General features: G+C 43.9%; 1 protein-coding gene across 2 annotated transcripts in view; it reads left to right on the top strand.

Moving 5' to 3' along the window:
* The window catches only part of epha2b (eph receptor A2 b), a 45455-nt gene that overhangs the window by 4441 nt on the left and 22197 nt on the right, over window positions 1–18817 (top strand). For both annotated transcript variants that reach the window (XM_043675734.1, XM_043675733.1), the window contains exons 2-3: window positions 3203–3270; window positions 4225–4885. In XM_043675734.1, coding sequence (XP_043531669.1) covers window positions 3203–3270; window positions 4225–4885 — 729 coding nt within the window. The remainder of the gene's footprint in view (window positions 1–3202; window positions 3271–4224; window positions 4886–18817) is intronic.

The raw sequence follows: 18817 nt of genomic DNA, 5'->3' as shown, positions 1-18817 counted from the left end.
TGATGAGCTGAATAATGTTTGAAGAGGCAAATTATACAAACACAAGGGATATGGAATTGCAGGTTATGTAGATAGGATTGATTAAAGAAGGGCAGGAGGAGCCTTATGTGCAGCATAAACAGGTGTATAGCCTGATTCAACTCTGAAAATCTGTGGTGCTATGTAAATTAAGTACTTGCTGTAAGTACTGAATCTGATGTTTATTATCAGATGATAAACACCTTTTTTTTTAAGAAAAATAGATCAAAGTGGTGTGGGCAAGGGGTTAGGGTCATGATGAAGGACAGTATCAAAGAGTCTTGGAGAATCGGAAATATTTCTGGAAGAAGTATGGGTGAGGTGACTGGAGGTGGGACTTCCAGAGACCAATTTAGTCTGTCTGCTCTATCTTTGAAATTCCATTTTGATCATCTTCTCCTTGGGAGAATGATTGTTTGTCTGTCTGGCTGGAGCAGGAGTGTTTATTGCAAGGTATTTTTTAAAAAGTGAACATGTTTCTCCTTTAAGCTCAGGTGCTAGGTGATTGCTCCTTTTCTGGCACCCCATTCCGTTGAAGGATTTCATTACTCTCTCCATTTAGTTTCATGCACACTATCTGCTTGTAGTTCTGTAGTTTCTCCCTCCCTATCATGTTCCATTTCCTCAGCAAAAAAGGGCTGCTGCTGATTCCTCCACCCTGTTCCAATCCTTGATTTGTCATCTTCAACTTTGCTGATTTCCCTTATCAGGATCCTGTACTGACTCCGCTCCAGTCACAAGTCATTAGTGGTTATTGCCTGTGACCGTGGGACACTGCCCTGTAAGTGACTGGCTCAATCAACTGTTTGCTTAAGGGCAGTGACACAAAATATTGCAGAAGTTGGAAATCTGAAGTAAGAACAGGTAATGCTGGAAATACTCAGCATTACAGGCAGCATCTGTGAAGAGGGAAATGGCTAATGTTTCAAACTTGACATTTCCACTTGCTGATGAAAAGACACAGATCTGTAATGTTTCTTCATGTTTCCCTCTGCTGCCTAGTTATAGGAAGAGAGAGAGAGAGAGTGTGAGGAGGCCATTCAGCCCTTTGAGCTTGCTTTGCCATTCAATAAAAACATGGCTTCTCCGGTTGCAGTCTCAAATCCATTTTCTTTTTCCCCCTCCATCCAATAAAAAAATCTTTGCCTCCCTTGTTTGTTAAAAAATCTTCAACCCAGCTTTGAATAAGTTTGAAGATGTAGCCTCCGTGGCCTCCTGGGAAGAGAATTCCACAGACTAATGACTTGCAGAGGATTTTTAAAAAATTCCCAAAAGGAACACCTCTTTATTTTTAAACTGTCTTCCTTCTAATTCTAATTTTCTCTGAGAAATATCCTCCCAGTATGCAGCTTATTAATGGCCCTCTGGATCCGATAGTGTGCGCGGGAGGGGAATTTTAAGATTGCAGTTCCTGGTTTGATTTACAATGAGATGAGGTGATCACTCTGTCCAATGAATGAGCTCAACTGCTGTGACATCAGTGGTGCCAGCAGGTAAAGAAGCTTTGTAGTTCTGATATTGAGTCAAATAGATAAGGAAAGTCTCAGCTCTGTCATCTTGTGTTAATCAAAGGTCCACTCTGAAAGCAGATTTAGTGGGAATGGAGGGCTGGGAGAAGAGTTGGTGTTACACTGGCTTCAGTTCTTGCTCTGAACGTATGAAGTCAGCTTGTCCTGCTGCTGAACTTGATGAAGGGCAGGGTTGATCCACTGAAAACAAAGTGCTGGATATTACAGCAGGTCAGGCAGCATCTGTGGAGAGAGAGAACAAGCTAATGTTTCAAATCTAGTTGGCTCTTCATCAGAGATGACCCACCTTGGATTGATATCATTACATCCTCTTATCCCTCAGTACCTCAGATTGGGCACAGTGTCTGGGGGAGACTCGTGAATGGGGTGTGCACCCAGTAAGATGATCCCTTCTATGATAAGGGGCATGCAATTTAGGGGTGGGGAGAGGAGTTACTGTGCACTTTTTTTCCCTTGATTGTTGTCTTTATTCTGTGGGTTTCTGAAGAGCCTGACCCAAGAGTCCTCTCTTCTTGATTAAATGATGGACCTGATGGAATTTTGCTGACAGCCCACAGGAATGTTGAAAGACTGAGTTTGCGTCAGAAGTTGATTGGCCCCGACAGGTTGTTTGTGTGCAACAGTAAAAAGATGAATTGTCTGTCTCTCCATTTTAAAACAAACCCTCTGCAGCCCACACCACTTTATGATATGCATCAAGTTTGTGGGGTTCAGAGGTCACTGTGCATTTTGCTTTGCATGCTTCCTAATAAGCTGCAGATGTCAGTATATCCATGTTTAGAGTATGTGAATGAGGGGATGGGGCGCTGAAGGCTCTAAGTGCCGTGTAATTTTATCTTGGTGCCAGATTTCCCAAATTTGATGAGACTTTTGCAGGTGTTTTTAAAGTGAGAAGCCGGAATTGTGGAGCCACAATCCGCCACAACTCCAGACAGTCCCAAAGTTGAAAGAATTAAGAGGCAGGAGCACAGTTAACCCATGAGTATTGATTAAGAGATGCCAAACATGGTAAAGGTTTTGGAAAAAGGAGAAATGTAAAGAATTTCAGAGCTTTTGAAACCTGGGACGGAAGTGCACTAAGTCATTATCTACAGAATAAGAATGGAAAGTGGAAGCTGTGGTATTTTGGTGGGGCGCTTGCGTTAACAAAACGTCCGGAGGAATATTGGTGTGGCAGGAACTCCAGGATCTTTGCTGTGCTTAATTGATTCAGAATAAGCAGATCTCCAGGAAAGCCTTCAGCAAAACAAAAATTGAATGTGAGCAGTCAAACTTTGGATATGCTTTCAGATGTTCTGTACTGTGAATTTGTCTCTTAATTGCTGTCTGTATTTCACCTACATAGTGATTTCTTCCAGTGCATCATTGAATAGAAAAATTGGCAAGTGTTCTGGGGTGGAGGCAGGTACAATTACAGCATTTAAAAGGCAAGTGGATGGGTATGTGAATAGGAAAGGGCCGAGTGCTGGTAAATAGGATAGATTAGGATATTCAAATGGCATGGACAAGTTGGACTGAAGGTTCTGTTTCCATGCTATACACCTCTTTGACTATGTTCTCAGATTTGAGTTTCTGTATTTGAATGTATTTTATTACACTGTCTACTGGATTACCATTTACTCATTGTAACATGACTTGTCCTTTTTGTCTTTTAGTTGTCCTGTTGGATTTTGCCTCAGCACATGGAGAGCTAGGCTGGCTGACTGACCCCTACAATGCAGCTGTAAGTACCTGGGCTGTTTTGAGGTAACCTGCCATTGAGTGTAATTAGGAAAGTGAGAGGTTCTTCATTAGCAAGGGGTTCAAAGGTTACGGGGCGAAGGCAGGAGAATGGGGTTGAAAAACCATTCCGCCATGATTGAATGGCAGAGCAGACTCGATGGACCAAATGGCCTACTTCTGTAGTGATATCTTAAGGTCATCAAGCCACCCCCAATCCACCTCCGAGCTGCATTGTACTTCTAATGATGGATTCATTTCTTAAAGTGGGGGTGGGACGGTATTGGCAATTTTGGAACTCCATGGGGAGGGCAAATGTGACCATTACAGTGATCTGAACTATAACCCAGTTTTCTCACTGGCGTTAATTGAATATACAATTGAAGCCGCTCATTTACTTTGTGTAATTTATTTTTTTTCCCCTCCCTGTCACTTCTCAACAGCTTTGTCTTCCTAAGCAGCCAGAATTCCACACTCTCCATTTTTTTTCCCAATGGCCATTTTTCATCTCCCATGCATTTACTGGGTCTTCAGCTGTGGACGCATTGCCATTTTACTGCAGGTGAATCCAGTCACCTGACCTCTGACTGCACTTGCTGTTCAAGGATTGGGGATTGCTGGGGCAGTCTGAAGTCTTCCCTCTCAAATGGCATGATCTAAGTTCCTGTATGATTCCTGGGCTAGAGAATGGCCACTCGATTGTAGCCACCCATGTAGGGGCCGGAGTGTGGTGGCTGGGTGAAAAAACTAGGAAAGGCTTTTTTCTGGTAAAAGTAAAATTGTCAATGGTATCAAACCAGTGATACTGGGAAGTGTTGAAAGTCCCTGCCTTCAGAAATGTAGGGAGGAGATGTGGATGTGCGGGTAAATAACTTTCCTTTCTTCCAATGGAGCATTTCACCTGCAGCTCTGAATGGCTGTCCCTAGCAATTTTTTTCTCTCCTCTTCTTGTTTGCAGTGGGATCTTCTTCAGAATGTGTGGAACGACACCCCCATATACATGTACTCTGTGTGTAATGTGGTGGAAGGTGATCAGGACAATTGGTTACGGACTAACTGGATCTACCGCGGAGAAGCTCAGCGAATATTTGTCGAGCTCAAGTTCACTGTGCGCGACTGCAACAGCTTCCCCGAGATAGAGACCTCCTGCAAGGAGACCTTCAACCTCTACTATGTTGAGTCTGACTTCGATTATGGAACAATCTTTAGGAAGAACCAGTTCAAAAAAATTGACACCATAGCGCCCGACGAAGTCACAAAGAAGGAGGACTTTAGCTCCCGAAACGTGAAGGTTAATGTCGAGGTGCGTGCAGTGGGCCCACTGAAGCAGAAAGGCTTTTATTTAGCTTTTCAAGATGTCGGTGCCTGCGTCGCGCTCCTGTCTGTGCGTGTGTATTACAAGAAGTGCCCAGCCATGGTTCGCAACATGGCCACCTTTCCAGAAACCATAGCTGGCGAGGATTCTCAAGCGCTCTCTGAGGTTGTCGGGTCTTGTGTCGAGAACGCAGTGGCCCATGAGCCTCCGAAGATGTACTGCAATGCTGATGGCGAGTGGTTGGTCCCAGTTGGGCAGTGTATGTGCAGAGCTGCATACGAGATGGTGAATGGTACCTGCAAAGGTAAGTGCTGTCCAGTTTGAACTCCTGAGGTTGTATATCATGAGGCCTGATCAAGCGATCGTTTGTAAAGCAGTACGATGGAGGGAAAGGGAGGACAAAGAATTCTATATTACCAGGGCTGTATGTCAGTCCATACATTACTACATGGCGCAGGATTAATCTTTGTTAATTCCAACCTTTGTTTGCAATTATGTCCCATAAACAAAAGGAATTCTAGTGACAATTAACTCCTGTCTCCCAACTCTCTCTCATTGTTTGGTGGCTTGCCTAATTCTACACAGCTCTGATATGGACTATGGTCTGATGGTGCAATTGCACTTTAACCCCATGTTAAATTTGCAGCTTGACATCAGCAGAGCATATGCTCATCCTGGACTCAGTTCTTAGAGAAATCGGTGTCTCTTTTTGTGTGAGAGAGACACACATCTGTGTGTGTTCATGTGTACAATTTTTCTTGCTTTATTTAAATTGCACAGACGGAGAGTTATGTTGGGGTTCAGTCTCAGGAGCGGAGTTCACTTTGATGCAGGACCACAGAAGGTGCCTGGGTGAGACATGCTGAACACTGAACAAAGCCCCGTTGTAAATTCTGAGGGGTATGTTGAACACTGGGCTTGAGGTCAGGTGGGTGGAGTTTGTGGTGGAGTGGACGATCGGGGAAACATAGTTGTCAAAAGAATTCATCGGACAATGAACGCTGTTGTGTAGCGAGTTTGTTTAATGAGATGTGGCCTCAGTCACTCATCAGTGATTTACTGGAGACCCTCCCTACTTCTGGGCATATGTGAAATTCCATTACGCTATATAATAGACATTCCACAGTCTCTGCCTCTGTTACTGGTAAAGTTCTGTTTTTTTCCCCAATTGTTCAGATCTTAAGGCAATGCTAATGTAATAACAAGCCCCATGTTGTCCTCACTATTGACTGGGCTCTGGATGAAATATAGTCAAAAAAAAACCTGGAGAGTTTAATTTATTTTCTGTGATACTTATGCAATGTATTAGTGAGGCTGGAATGTTAACTAGTTTAGTTCTGATTGCTTGGTGTAACTGCAACGGTGAGATTAATTTCCACCTTTGCTGCCAGCACAGAATTCTTTGCAACAGGCAAAGGACCTTGTCCTTTTTTAAAAAAACATTTTGATGGATTGACCCATTTAGTCACCACATACCTTGGGCTGTTGCTCCATAAAAGTGTGTGCGTGTTATATCTACACCAACAACCTTTCCTGCAATAACTTCTCTGGGTAAATAAAAGTCCCTGACTTTCTTTTCTTGATGGTGATTGCCTCGTTTGTAAGTGAACAACTCCGTTTTTTTTCCTTCAGAATCCTGAAACTTTTCATTGGGATTAGCTCATTGTGCTTCACTTTCCAAAACCAATTGTTTTCTCCTGACAATAAATAGGAGTTAATTAGATTAGGTTCCTGACCGTGTATAAACAGGCCCTTCAGCCCAACAAGTCCACACCGACCCTCCAAAGAGTATCCCATCCTTTCTAATACACCTAACACTATATGGGTAATTAGGAATGGCCAATTCACTTGACCTGTACATCTTTGGATTGTGGAAACTGGGGCACCAGGAGGAAACCCACACAGACACGGGGAGAATATGCAAACTTCACACAGTCATCCGAGGCTGGAATTGAGACCAGGTCCCTGGTACTGTGAGGCAGCAGTGCTAACCACTGAGTCACCATGCCGCGAATGGGAACATATTTATTCTGAACCCATTTCAAACTCTGGTAAAATATAAACTAGTTGTAAGAATGGTCCTCTTGGCAGCGTTGATGTTGTTTGATGCCTAATACCAATTCCTCACATCAAAGATCGTCTTTATTCCTTTGGTATGTGACCTCTTTCAAACTGAGAAGCGATGCAGCCCATTAGAATTTCAAGGTGCTTCAGTTGGGCAAGTGAGATGTATCAAGAGATTAATGCGTCGTTTTTCTGTCTTCTGGGGCTGCAGCTCTGTCAGTTCTGAGGGAGCGGTTGTTTCTGTGCAAAGAATGAGAAACAGGGTTAGTTGCTTGAGGAGGAGGAGATGAAACTGCTGTAACCGTGGGGAGCCAGGTTGTATCAACCCATTTCCGCTCCCTACGCCTGAGCTGGGCTTTGTGCACCTTTTTGGTTAATTAGTGTGGAATGCCCTTCACTTGCAAAACAGGAAGTTAGTTGCGCTTTGAGGTGGAGGTAGCATTATTTGACAAGGCCAATGGATTTAGTGAGCTGCATGTTCATTAGAACTCCCCAGTCCATACACGCATTAAACCATTCAATAAGCAGCCATACAGCTGAGAGTTTGGGTTTCGCACCTCACCACAATTGACTCAGGATGACAAAGGGAGTCTTTCTTTCAACCTGTGTTCTTTTTGCAGAAGGGGATTAGTCGATATTCAGGGAGGAACTGGATAATCTGCATCTAGTACAAGATCCAATTATTGTTTGAAGTTGGCAGATGTCCAATGTTACTCTGGATATTTTCAATAATTCTTGTTTCTGAGTTAAACAAATCTTGCATTTTGAAGTCAGACAGAGGTGTCAGACTGGTTGGCACCAGCCAACTCCTCTTTTAAAGAAGGTCTAATGATCTGGTTATGAAGTTAATCTGTAATTAGACCAGGATGTGTTTATATAAGATTTTGCCAAGTGGGAGGGGGGGATGTTTTTGCCCCAAAGATGTACTGGAACTCTCCATTCTTGTGACTGCTGCCTAGTCTGGTGGTCTTCACTCAATACACTTGGATTGCTGTAGTAACAGGTCATGCAGTTTGGGAAAATCTACATTAATTCCCATTTTCTGTTGCGTTGACTGATTATAGTTCAAGCCAATTTGCTTCATTGCTCCTGAGCGAACATTTATTGAAAGGGGTTCCTGACCCCTGATCGTTACTTGAGATTTCAAACCTGAAAGGTGCACATGAGGCCGGTGAAGACCAAATTAGGTTTGGCTGCTAAAGCCAAATTACTTGCTCCCTGCTTGAGTGAAGGGTTGTTTCAGAGAAGTATTGGGGAATAGGAGAGCAATTTAGGAGGACAGAAGAGATTCAAATAGCTTAGTCACTCATGCAGAAACATATCCTTTGGTCCAACCAGTCCATGCCAACCATAATCCCAAACTAAACCAGTCCCACCTGCCTGCTCCTGGCCCACATCCCTTAAACCTTTCCTGTGTTTCTAAATACTTTCAACTCACTTATATTGTGTTAGTGTTGTTGGGATTGTTTTGCAGTAGGCACAGCTCCTAAAATGACAGTATGTATCAAGACCTACACAACACTCTTAACATTGAGCGTTGGGGGTGGGAGTATTGATTTGAAACTAGCTGACAATGCTGCGTGGAGGCAATGTGCTGGTCAGTCACATCTCAGCACTTCTATTGGCCTGGAAGCCATGCCTAACGTCCCAGCTCCAGTTTCCTGTGCTCTGGTGGGGGCGGGAGAAAGAGGGAGATTGTATACCACAGGATCTGTACTTTTCAGCAGTCCTACCCTGGAATGAAGTCATGCGGAACCACAGACTGTTTGAAAGGCAGCAGAGTAAAGCCACAGGGACTGCCTGAGAAACAGCACCTTGCCTTTAATAAAAAGAAGCACACAACTCAAGCTATGATATAACCTAGTCATTAAAGCATTGAAGGAATGAGAAAACATGGATTAAGCTGACTGCAGCAATGGCACTGAGCTCCTCTTTGATCGATATTGTTTTTGGATATTCATCTTTAAATGGTTAGGGTGCTTTTCTCTGGAAGGTTTCGGTGCAAATTGCTGTCCGTTCCTTTCTCTTTTCTTTCCCACCAAGTCCTGGTTGTTTCCAGATGGTGTTGGGTGCACTTGCCGGGGTATAGGTGCACAAGCTACCCTTCCAGCAGCCCAGCCAAATGGTCCCTCCTTCTTTTTTGACATCCAGCTGGTGGCCACTGGGGCTTTTCAGTTTGCTGCATAGTCTTCATGAGCAGGAATCCTGCCTCTGGGATTTATCTTTTTTTTAATCCAATGAAATGTGCGAGTTCAGCATGGCCTGAGGGTGAAAATGATTTGGCCTCTGTGTAGGGGGTTGTAGGGTAATCCTGAGCAAACTGTCTAAAATCTGATCATTTGGTAAGGTAGATCCTGAGAAACAATTTCAGCTGGTGGAAGGAGGCAGAACAAGGAGACATGACCTTCAAATTAGAATAAGGACATTAGTGGGACGGGGTGAAATTGGAAAGCATTTCTTCATCTACAATGCAGTTGATGCTGACTCCATTTCTGTCTCCATATGACTGGGGACACTGGTAGCTCTTGAGATAAGGCATTTATGAGAAGGAATATGGAACAAATTGATAGTAGTTTGGAGGTGTGAAGGGCAATTACCTCTGATCTGAACGGTCTGAATCTCCTATTCTCTTTCCATTCGTTGGTCATTTGCTTTGCAGAGAACTTCAGGGTAGAGATGAGATGGAAGATGTTCTGAGATCTGGACTGACTGAATTTGCCTCTGGTCATCTTAACTGACTTGGTGCCAACAGGGTGTCCTCACTCGGTGAATTAAACAGTGCAGATTAAGACCAAACCAGTTGCACCAGTCTTCCTGGTTTGGTGTCTCCTGGAGATTTGGAAACATCAATATCCTCTTTCCCCAAAACACCATTTAATTGAATCATGTAATTGTTTCTTTAAATGAATATCCTGATATTTTAAGGTACACCAAGTAAATTCTTATGAATGTGTTTTGTGTCTTATTTTACAAGATGGTCAGTGACCAAAAATCTTTGGTAACCTCCATCGATCATATCTGCACATCACAAAAGACAAAAAGAATTGAGTTCTCTGCTAATGGACCAAATGTAGGCAATAGCTTAGAAATCTATAGGTGTCCAACTCAAAAGCCAGGCTGGTGGTGATGTTGGCATTCAACCTTCCTGCTCATTTAGATTTTCAGTGACTTTTTTTTTTCCCTGTCAGGTATATGTTTTTGCTATCCCTATCGCATTCCCCCAAATTGTGGTTTTTCTTTTAATGTAATATCAGTCCCAGTGAGGTGTTTGAAGCCTCTGACTTTAGTATTGAATTAGGGAGAGAATACTGCACCTTTCTAAACCCACATGGGTGCCTAGGAGTGGAGATTAGCTGACGCCAATGTTGTTTGTTTAATCATTCTGCACTCTCCTACAACCTTGGTGCTATGCCGTACCATTCATCTCCTCCTGTCATCTGATTCCCTTAATTATATGCTTTTTTTCTCTTTAAAAGCAGCTGAGACGTTGAGTCTTGCTGTGTCTTGATGTTTTGTGGCAGTTATGTTGTGGCTGGTACGAAGTTTGCATTTTGTTTTGTTTAATTTTGTCCCCATCACATTTCACAATTCTGAAGTGTGTGGATGAAAGATGCTGGTGTCATCTATTGCCAGATGTAATGACAACACTTTGTTCAGCAATTTTAAACCAAAAATCCTTTGGCTTCTCTCACTCCACTCACTCACTCCACTCACTCATTTTGTTTTTGTGGGTAGATTTACACATTTTTACAGTTGGATTGTGACTGGATGGCCAACCTCAAGAATGATGTGGAGGGAATGAGTCTGAAGCAGTGGGGAATCATCAGATTGACCAAAGACGGATGGTTACAGTTAACCAGGGTAGTTACGGTTAGCCAGAATAGTCATGTGACCTGTCTGTTGTTTGTGGTTTGGGTGGATGCACTGGTTTTAGTTGAATCGCCCATGATGGCAAACCACATTGATGACTTTGGCTGGATTCTATCCATCACAGCCAGCCCCATGCAACTGAAAACCTGAAATTGTTGCTGATTTCATCTCTCTCTGGACTGGCTATGGGACAGTTTGTGTTTTTAATTTAAAAATGTATCATTATTGGCTCAACGTAGGGACTTCTCCCTGACGTGTGATTCCAAGCCCAGCCCTAGCTTTGGACATGCTTTCAGATTCCATTTTGTTCCCAGAAGGGATGTAGTCATTTTGGTGGTGTTTTCCTTTTGACCGGAAGCATTCGTACAAACAAACAGCCACTCTGGGTCACCGCCAAAGTGGTCTTGCTGTTCTACTTCCCTCGTGAGCACTCTTTCGTTCTCTCGGTCGTTGGTTTTGTAGCCATGTTGCACTTAGACAAGATCGGATCTTATCTCAACACGTCAGAATGTAGCTCACTCACTGCCTTGTACTTCCCCATTTGCAGCTGGCCTGTAACCGGACAAGCCTCTAACCTTTTTCTCTGACCCACCTACATTTTCTTTGTGTGAGTCACTGTTATCTTTTGAAGCTGAATGGTCAGTCAGTTCCTTCCTTAACTCTGGCACAAGGCTGGAGATTTCATTTTGAGTGTGGTGGGTGGCTGCTTGACTCTTGCGACAACATGTTTCTGTACTCGAGCATGACCCTGTTCTATCATGCAATAATCTGAAGGCACACAGGCTTTCAACTTACTGGAAGAGCTTCTTTCACCATCTTTTATTGAAAGATGCTTCACTGATAAATGCCTGTGCTGTTTTTGTTGGAGGACCTGAGTCTGAACCAGCCAGCATCTCAATGAATTGTATGTGAGAATCTTTCCTGACTTAGAGAATCAATGTCCTAGGGATAATGATAAATGCACCAGTCCCTCCTTTTCCCAGTGTCCCAGTGCAAAGGGCCTGTTTAAGTATCTGAAGAATTTTTCGTTCTGACTTGACGATTAGAGAAGGCTTTCCACAAGTGGGATTGAGTGCTGACATTTGGGGTCATGAACTCCAAAACAGCATTAGCCAGTCTCTCGTTTCCCTTTCCTTTTGCAATAATGGGTCAGCCCTCCCACAGCTCCCCAAGGAGTCACTATGTTTTCAAAGTCTTCAAAAGGGGGCTCACTGTGGGGGAAATGTTTGGGACACACTGGTTTAGAGCCCTTCCTTTACTGATATGTTTCTTGTTAACTGTCTAATCTACCCTTTTTTTTAACGTTGCTTTTCTTCAAAAGCTTGGTTCCGGCTAACCAGGTCACTGTCTGTCTGCTGCAGGTCTGATTACCTGAAGGGGTCACCCTCTGTGCTTTAACCCTTCCATCTGTCCTCCCAAAACTCTAGCTAAGGGGAAAGTGAATGCCTTTTCCAGACAGGACACCACCCATTCCTGCCTGGCCTGATCCACGTTGTGACCCCAATCTGGTTGACTGTTCTCAGTTGCATTCAGCTATTACTGTCCACTGTTAACTCATTGAGAGGGGAGATTTCTAATTAACTTCTGTCACCAATGGGCCAGAGGTGTTGGGAAGAAAAGAATCATTTTGAGTTGTCACACTACCCCAAGGCTGATCCTTACAAAGGACGGTAGCAGGATGCCTGTGACTGATGAACCTGTGCTCCAGTCACTGTCAATAACTTTAGGGAAGGAAGAAAATAGTTTACATGTGTATGCGTCATAATACTGACTGAAATTTGAGCAGGAACACTGTACGAGGATTTCAATAAAACTGCATTTGTGTCAAGCCATATCTGTTCAGCAGACCTTAGTTACAAGGGCACTGTGACGTATTTTAACATTTAATCTGAATTCATTTAAGTCTTGTCACCGTCGTCACCATATCCTGTTGTAAATGGGAATGCATTTAGTTTTCAAACGTGCTAATTTATGGGTGCCATTATGAGCTCAGTTGTAATTATTGTGTTTTTAATTTCCTCCCCCCCCTTCTATCCCTGTTACCAGTATTCAGTTTTATTGTGGAGTGACTCCAGGGCAATATTAAGCCATAAATATGTACTTAAGCTGCTGATTCACATCAGTCCTGTGTCCATCACAGCAGGAGAAGTCCTTTATCCAGCTGCGCTTTGTCCTAAAGGCAAAAGGCTGTGTTTAATGCAGTGGCTCTGTCAGACTGTAGGAGACAGAAAGACTACTTCATCTCTATCTGGGCTGAATTAGAACGCACTGGTTTCCTAACCTTGTTCTCAGTGTCTTATTCTAGAACACCGTTACTGCTTGACTTTAAATGCAAAACTTCTGTGGGACAAATACAACACAATTATGAACAATTGAAAGGGAAAGTCAGCCAGTGTTTTGTCTGGCAATGACAGACCTTTCCTAGAAGTGTTTGCCCCCCTTCCCTTACTTGCTAGCACTCATGAAAGTTGCTTAAAATATATAGCTGAGGCAAATCCCACAGTCTTTAAGATGCTGCTGAGCCAGTTTCATACACTATTGACCTGGGGCCTCATTCTTGGTGGAAATACGTTACCTTGTCCAAAGTATGTTCATCCTCATCAAATCCTATTTTAAACCCTTACTTTAGTTCAGTGCAGTTTTGTTCTGCCCTGAAGTTTGAGATCATGGGCAAGCAAAAAAAACTGTTTTAATAGATTTCATTCTCCAAAAATGTCATGCCTTCCCAGCCTCGAGTGGACATTTAATTACTCTAATTGCCATGTGGCGAAAATTGTCATTCAGTGGGTTTGGGTTGATGTGCTGATGTGGATCAGTGGAATACAACTGATTATACGGTGACTAATTGCATAGCAATAGTTAGTGGTTTGACTAGTTAAGGCAATGGAAGTTTATACAGGAAAGTCCCAGGGCTATCTGGTCAATTCTAAATTGGCGTTGGTTGTGAAGGGGGCTGGTACAATCCAACTGGGTTTAAAGCTAACTCAAATGCCCATTATTATTGATCCCACTTGCTATCAGAATTGGTACACCGGATGATCGTACAATTGAATGGGAGTTGGCTTCAATGTTCATCCCAGCAAATATCCTGCTGACTTCTATTGCTTCTATCATGCAAGATAGATTGGCATTTGGGCAAGATGGTTGGGAGGGAAGGGAGACTAGTGCAGTGAGGCTGGTGTGCAGCAGGTAGCGCTTAAGAGGAGGTTGGATATGTTGGGAAGAGAAAGGGGAAATAATTTGCTTAGAAATTTGGGAGAGGAGAGTGGGAAAGGTATTTAATGGGTTAATTTGTAGACATTGTAGATGCACCCTGGTTAGTAAGTACAAAATAAAGGCTTTCCATAATGGCAGGTATTTGAACAGGTTCAGTCCTGCCTTGTACAGTCCCAGCGTGTTTCACTCGAACATAGTTTGAAGTTAGTGTAACATTAGAGTCTGAATTCTTGCTGACATTCTTGAAGCATTTGCTCATTTCCTTGGCTAGAATTTGGAGCTGGATATGCCTCAGCTTGTTTTCCCCTGCACCACCTTCCCCAATGTGTGGACTCCAATACAATGTGTGCCATTTTCCCCAGGCTGTTCAGTCAATTGCTTTGTGTCAGCTGTAGCAGGGTCTGACCTTGTCCAGTTGAGGTCTGAGTCACAGTTTCCGACGGGCATGAGCCAATTGAATCCCAGTTTTGCAACATCACCTGATCCGCAGATCTACGTTCTAGGTTGTGACCAGTACGGAGAATGGCAGAACCGGGTTATGAGATGGGCGAAGGATAATTATTGTATTAACAGCATGAATACACACACGGAAAGTTTGGAGGGGGGGAGGGGGAAGAGAAAAGACCTATTGGATTTCAAGGCGATTCACACTGGGTGACCTCATTCTATTCATAGATTTGAATCACTGGTTCCGCAGGAGATGCTCAGTGACCAGCAATAACTGCAAACTTCCCCTCACTACTGCAGATCTGGGCAGCATCAGGAAGGCACTGACTTGTCATCCAGCAGATGGATGAGTCTCCTTGGGTTGATGCCAGCGTTGGTTTTTCCCTTGGTTTTCCTCTCTCGTTTTCTGGACAATCTTGCAGATACTGATAAACTTCCTGAAAAGCCAGCGCACCACTTAAAATAAAAGTCAGATCTTGACTTGTCCGTTTATTATTTGACATGAGGACAGTCATACAGTTGGCTAGATGCCTTTCCATCCGTAGAGCAGATGGTGCCACTTTGTGTACTTTCTGTTGAGGTTTTTGTCCCTTGGCTCCTTTTTTATTCTGTTCTCAAAACCCTAATCAAGTAGTTCCTGAGAATGGGGATTTTATTTTAAACAGATCCATTCAGGTTGATGGCCGTCTGAGGTTCCCCTTAGCCCATCACTTTGGCGATATTGTTCCTCTTGGTTTTCTTTAACTTCTCACTGATTTCCATCCTGATTATATTTGTTTCTGTTGTCTCCTTTTCAGCTGCCTCCTCTGTTTTCATCCAGGGGCATTTTACCTCTTCGCTGCATCTAGGTTGTTGCCATGGATGGGCTATTGCTGACTGCAAGCCAATGGTGCTGAGAGTGGGAGGGGGGAGGGAGGAGAGTCATGACCAGGTTAGTTTCAAGGCCCATTCTCTTTCCCTTAGCCAGTGCATCAGTACATACGTATCATGTTTTCCTGAGCCAGTCAGTATCCAGTCTATCCTCTTGCTGTATTGTTGTTGGTCTCAGCTCAGAGCTGGGCCATTGCAAATTAGCCATTATCCAGTTTAGGCAAAGGAAGTGTCTGCTCTGATCAGACATCTGAGCCCAACGTGTTGGAAAAAGTCTGCGGAAAGGATTGGCTTCGTGGCAATGAATAGTTCTAGGTCACCGCTAAAATCAATCACAGAATTTTTAAAAAAGTCATTAAAAATTTTTTTCCCCTCCATATCAATGGGGATGAAATGGTTGAACGAAGTCAGCAGTCACCCAACTGGGTAACCAGGAGTCAGCGTTCACTTCTCCATTGACATGTGAAGATGGCCATGTTAAACGGCTTATAGCTGGAGCGAGGGTTCAGGGTGGTTAGAAGTAGGAAGTCCGGTGATGAAACCTCCAGAAAAACTGCCCATCCAAATTGTCACCCTCAATGGAGATCTGACTGGGTTTGGAGGAAGGAATCCACCCCACCCCTGCCCCCACCACCAATGCTTCAACAGATTGGTAAAGCTTTGTGTTGGCTTTCCCTTCAAAACAGAGTAGCAGCTCCTGACCAGTAGCTGATTGAACCTGTGATTGTTTCCCAGTGGAGCTTGGTGACATTGGGACTGGTGAGGATGCAGTGTATGGTTATGTCGGGCTGTAGTTTGTTCACATTCTATGCGCGTTGGCAGGTTTGGCTGGGCTGAGTGCCTTTGCCACTATCTCTGCAATGCTATTGCTGATTTGTCCCTTGTGATGTTGCCAGAGTGCTCGCTGAATTGTTTTACTTTCAGAGCTGGGCACCACCTTCAATTCAGATCACAGCTACCAGTCCAATCTAACCGATCTCTGCCCTCGTTTTCCAGGTCATATCCCTCTCTGTAAATGCTCCGGTCTGATTGCTGCAGTTTATCCTCCCTGAGGGACTGTTGTGTTTGTGTTGCTAGTTAATTGGAGGATCACACAGAACGGAAGTGTAGCCAGCCTGGTGCTGACAGTTTGCTCCTAATGACGAGTCGTTATCCTTTACTAAAGCCCTGTGCACCCTATGTGATAAAACCCTGGGCTTTCAATTTCCTTTCAACTCCACTCACTCACAGAAAGGTTAAGAGCTGTGACCTTTCTCTGTCTAGCTGCTTTTTCTCTCCCCAGATGAGCCCCATTCAGTTGTAATGCATTTGCAATGAGATCCAGGTGTTGTCACCCAGACCTTCTCTCTTGGGGGGGGGGGGGGGGTCACTGTTGTTTGTCTGGTATAAGACACCTTCACAACTTCACAATTAAATGCACACAACATGACCTCAGCAGCCTTTGAACTATCACCTTGCCTTGTCAGGCCAGATCCCATTGAAAAATCCACCCTGTCTCACTTCGGCATTCCCTTGCATGTTCATTCATTACAAAAATTTCCGAAGGGTGGGAGGCTAGTGTATGTGTACTTCCTTAACCAAACAAACAGCACTGGTTTGGGAAATGACTTCCTAGCCTGGCATCCTCCTGTGAATGTGTTTTACTGAGGAATTAACATAACTGAGTTGAAGTCTTTTGATCTGCTTATCCTTATCAGCAATTTCCTATAACCTCCATTTTAATCTACCTCCGCAATTTCTTTTTTTAAACCCTGGGATTACCTCCCCACTTCCTCCTCCAGTCTGTCACAGCATCATTGGCAACTGAAGCTTCAGAATTGGAATTTACTCCCTGACACAACCACCACCTCGGCTCAAACCTATTCAGAAGTTCAACCCTTTGTCTGACTGTTGTTCACCTGGTATCCACACCTTCCTCTGGGAATAGTGTTTTTTAAAATAAAACTCGTCTAATTTTAAGTCAAATGTGAATCTAGCTCAGGTTAAATGAGGGTATCCAACGTTAAGAATCCATCCATCCATCCATTCAATGTTCTCTGTATTGACTCCTGTTGTCCTTTTGGCATTACCATTGGCATCACCAACTATCAGCATCCTGGGTGGATCCATTGACTGATCAGGGCCAGCCATGGGCTTTACAAGAGCAGGTTAGAAGTGGGGAGCTCTGCAATAGATAAGTCCCCAGTAGCCCCATTTACTCCCTTCATTGAAACAGCAATGTGGATAATTCGCAGCTTGCACTGCAGTAGCTTGCCAAGGCTCCTTTTTTTGGTAGCGCCTTCTACCACCTGTTGGTTTCCACCCCTCAAATCTTCACTGTCACTAAATCTGAAAACCGAAAACAAAAATCGATGGAAAAGTTCAGCTGGGCTGGCAGCATCTGTGGAGAGAAATCAGTTAATATTTCAGGTCCAGTAACACTTCCACAGGTGCTGTCAGACCTGCTGAGCTTTTCCAGCAATTTCTGTTATTGTTCACTATCACTGGGTCAGCCACCTGGAATTCTGTTCCTCTCAGTACTACACCTACACCCCAAAGGCCAGAGGTACCACATTCTGCAAGACCATTGGGGCTGGGTAATACACACTGAGACACCACATAACCCTGTGTGCAACTCAAACCCATTGTCTGTGAGATCACTTTTGTCTTTCCAGGTTATGAGTGTTAGCAGAGTAGATAATGTTAGGGTCTGCAGGTTCTGAACTGCTCCATCACGTTGACATTAGGCATCTTTCCATTCAGGGTAGCCCTTTGTATGCTGAAGGTCATTGTGTTGTACTCTGGTATGTTGGCAGGGACACTCCTACTGCATTTTTTCGCCAAACAGAAACCAGCTGGCCAGTGTTTGCTTTGTTACTGATTTACAGACCTGTTGTTTGATGTTTAAAATTATAATGTAGGATTGCCCCACCCAGGAAATACCAGAGTGAAGAGCTCACCACCTTTTTAAAGCTTGGGCAAAAAAAAAAGCCATGACTATCCCTTCTCACCACTGAGCAAACCTATCCAAAGCCATGGAAAATGGCCCTCTTGCCTCCAATCACTGTCCTTTTACCTGTTCTGTTTGGTCGGTCTGTGACGTTTGATTATAGTTAATCTCATTATCTGACACGCGTTTCCATGTGGATCTGAGGTAAAAGTTTCTGACGTTGGCTTCTCATCTTCCCCACACTGTCAATGTTGTCTCCCCTCCTCCTAAACAAACATCTCCACCCCACCCCTGCCCTAGTCCTTCGTTTTGAGAAAGGGGTTCAGCTTCCAGCTGCATTCTGAGGGCACTCACCTTGGATAGGTTGCAATTTCTTCCAGCTCCACCTCAAGTTGACTTATTGTCATTGTCACAAGCATCATTCCCTTTCCCATCGGTCGATTTGCCCTCCAGCCAGAGTCTCTGATTTCAGTGGACTGCTGCCAGCCTCTGCTTCCTGTTTGAACTGAAACCTCTTTTCCCACCCCACATGCCATCCATCCCAAAGACAGCTTGCTTTTGTGATGTTAGCATCATGCCTGCTAGTAACTGGCACCCTGCCAGAAGAGGGGCATTCGAGGAGTTTATCCCACTTTGTATATTACTGTTGGATGTACCAACTACTTTGAGGTTGAGCTCTGGTTTCAGATGGTTACTGCGTGTGAGAAATGCAGCCCAGGCCAGTGGAATGTTGAAGGCTTCTATAAATATTTCATTCTGTAAATGGGCTGTATTCTCTTATTTTCAAATCTTACATGGGCTGTGGGCACCTCTGGCATTTGTTGTCCATTCCTCATTGCC

This window comes from Chiloscyllium plagiosum, chromosome 34 (genome assembly GCF_004010195.1).
Source record: "Chiloscyllium plagiosum isolate BGI_BamShark_2017 chromosome 34, ASM401019v2, whole genome shotgun sequence".
In the NCBI taxonomy this organism is placed as follows: Eukaryota; Metazoa; Chordata; class Chondrichthyes; order Orectolobiformes; family Hemiscylliidae; genus Chiloscyllium; species Chiloscyllium plagiosum.
Note: the sequence above shows the minus strand (reverse complement) of the source record. Positions and strands in the feature narration are given on the sequence as shown.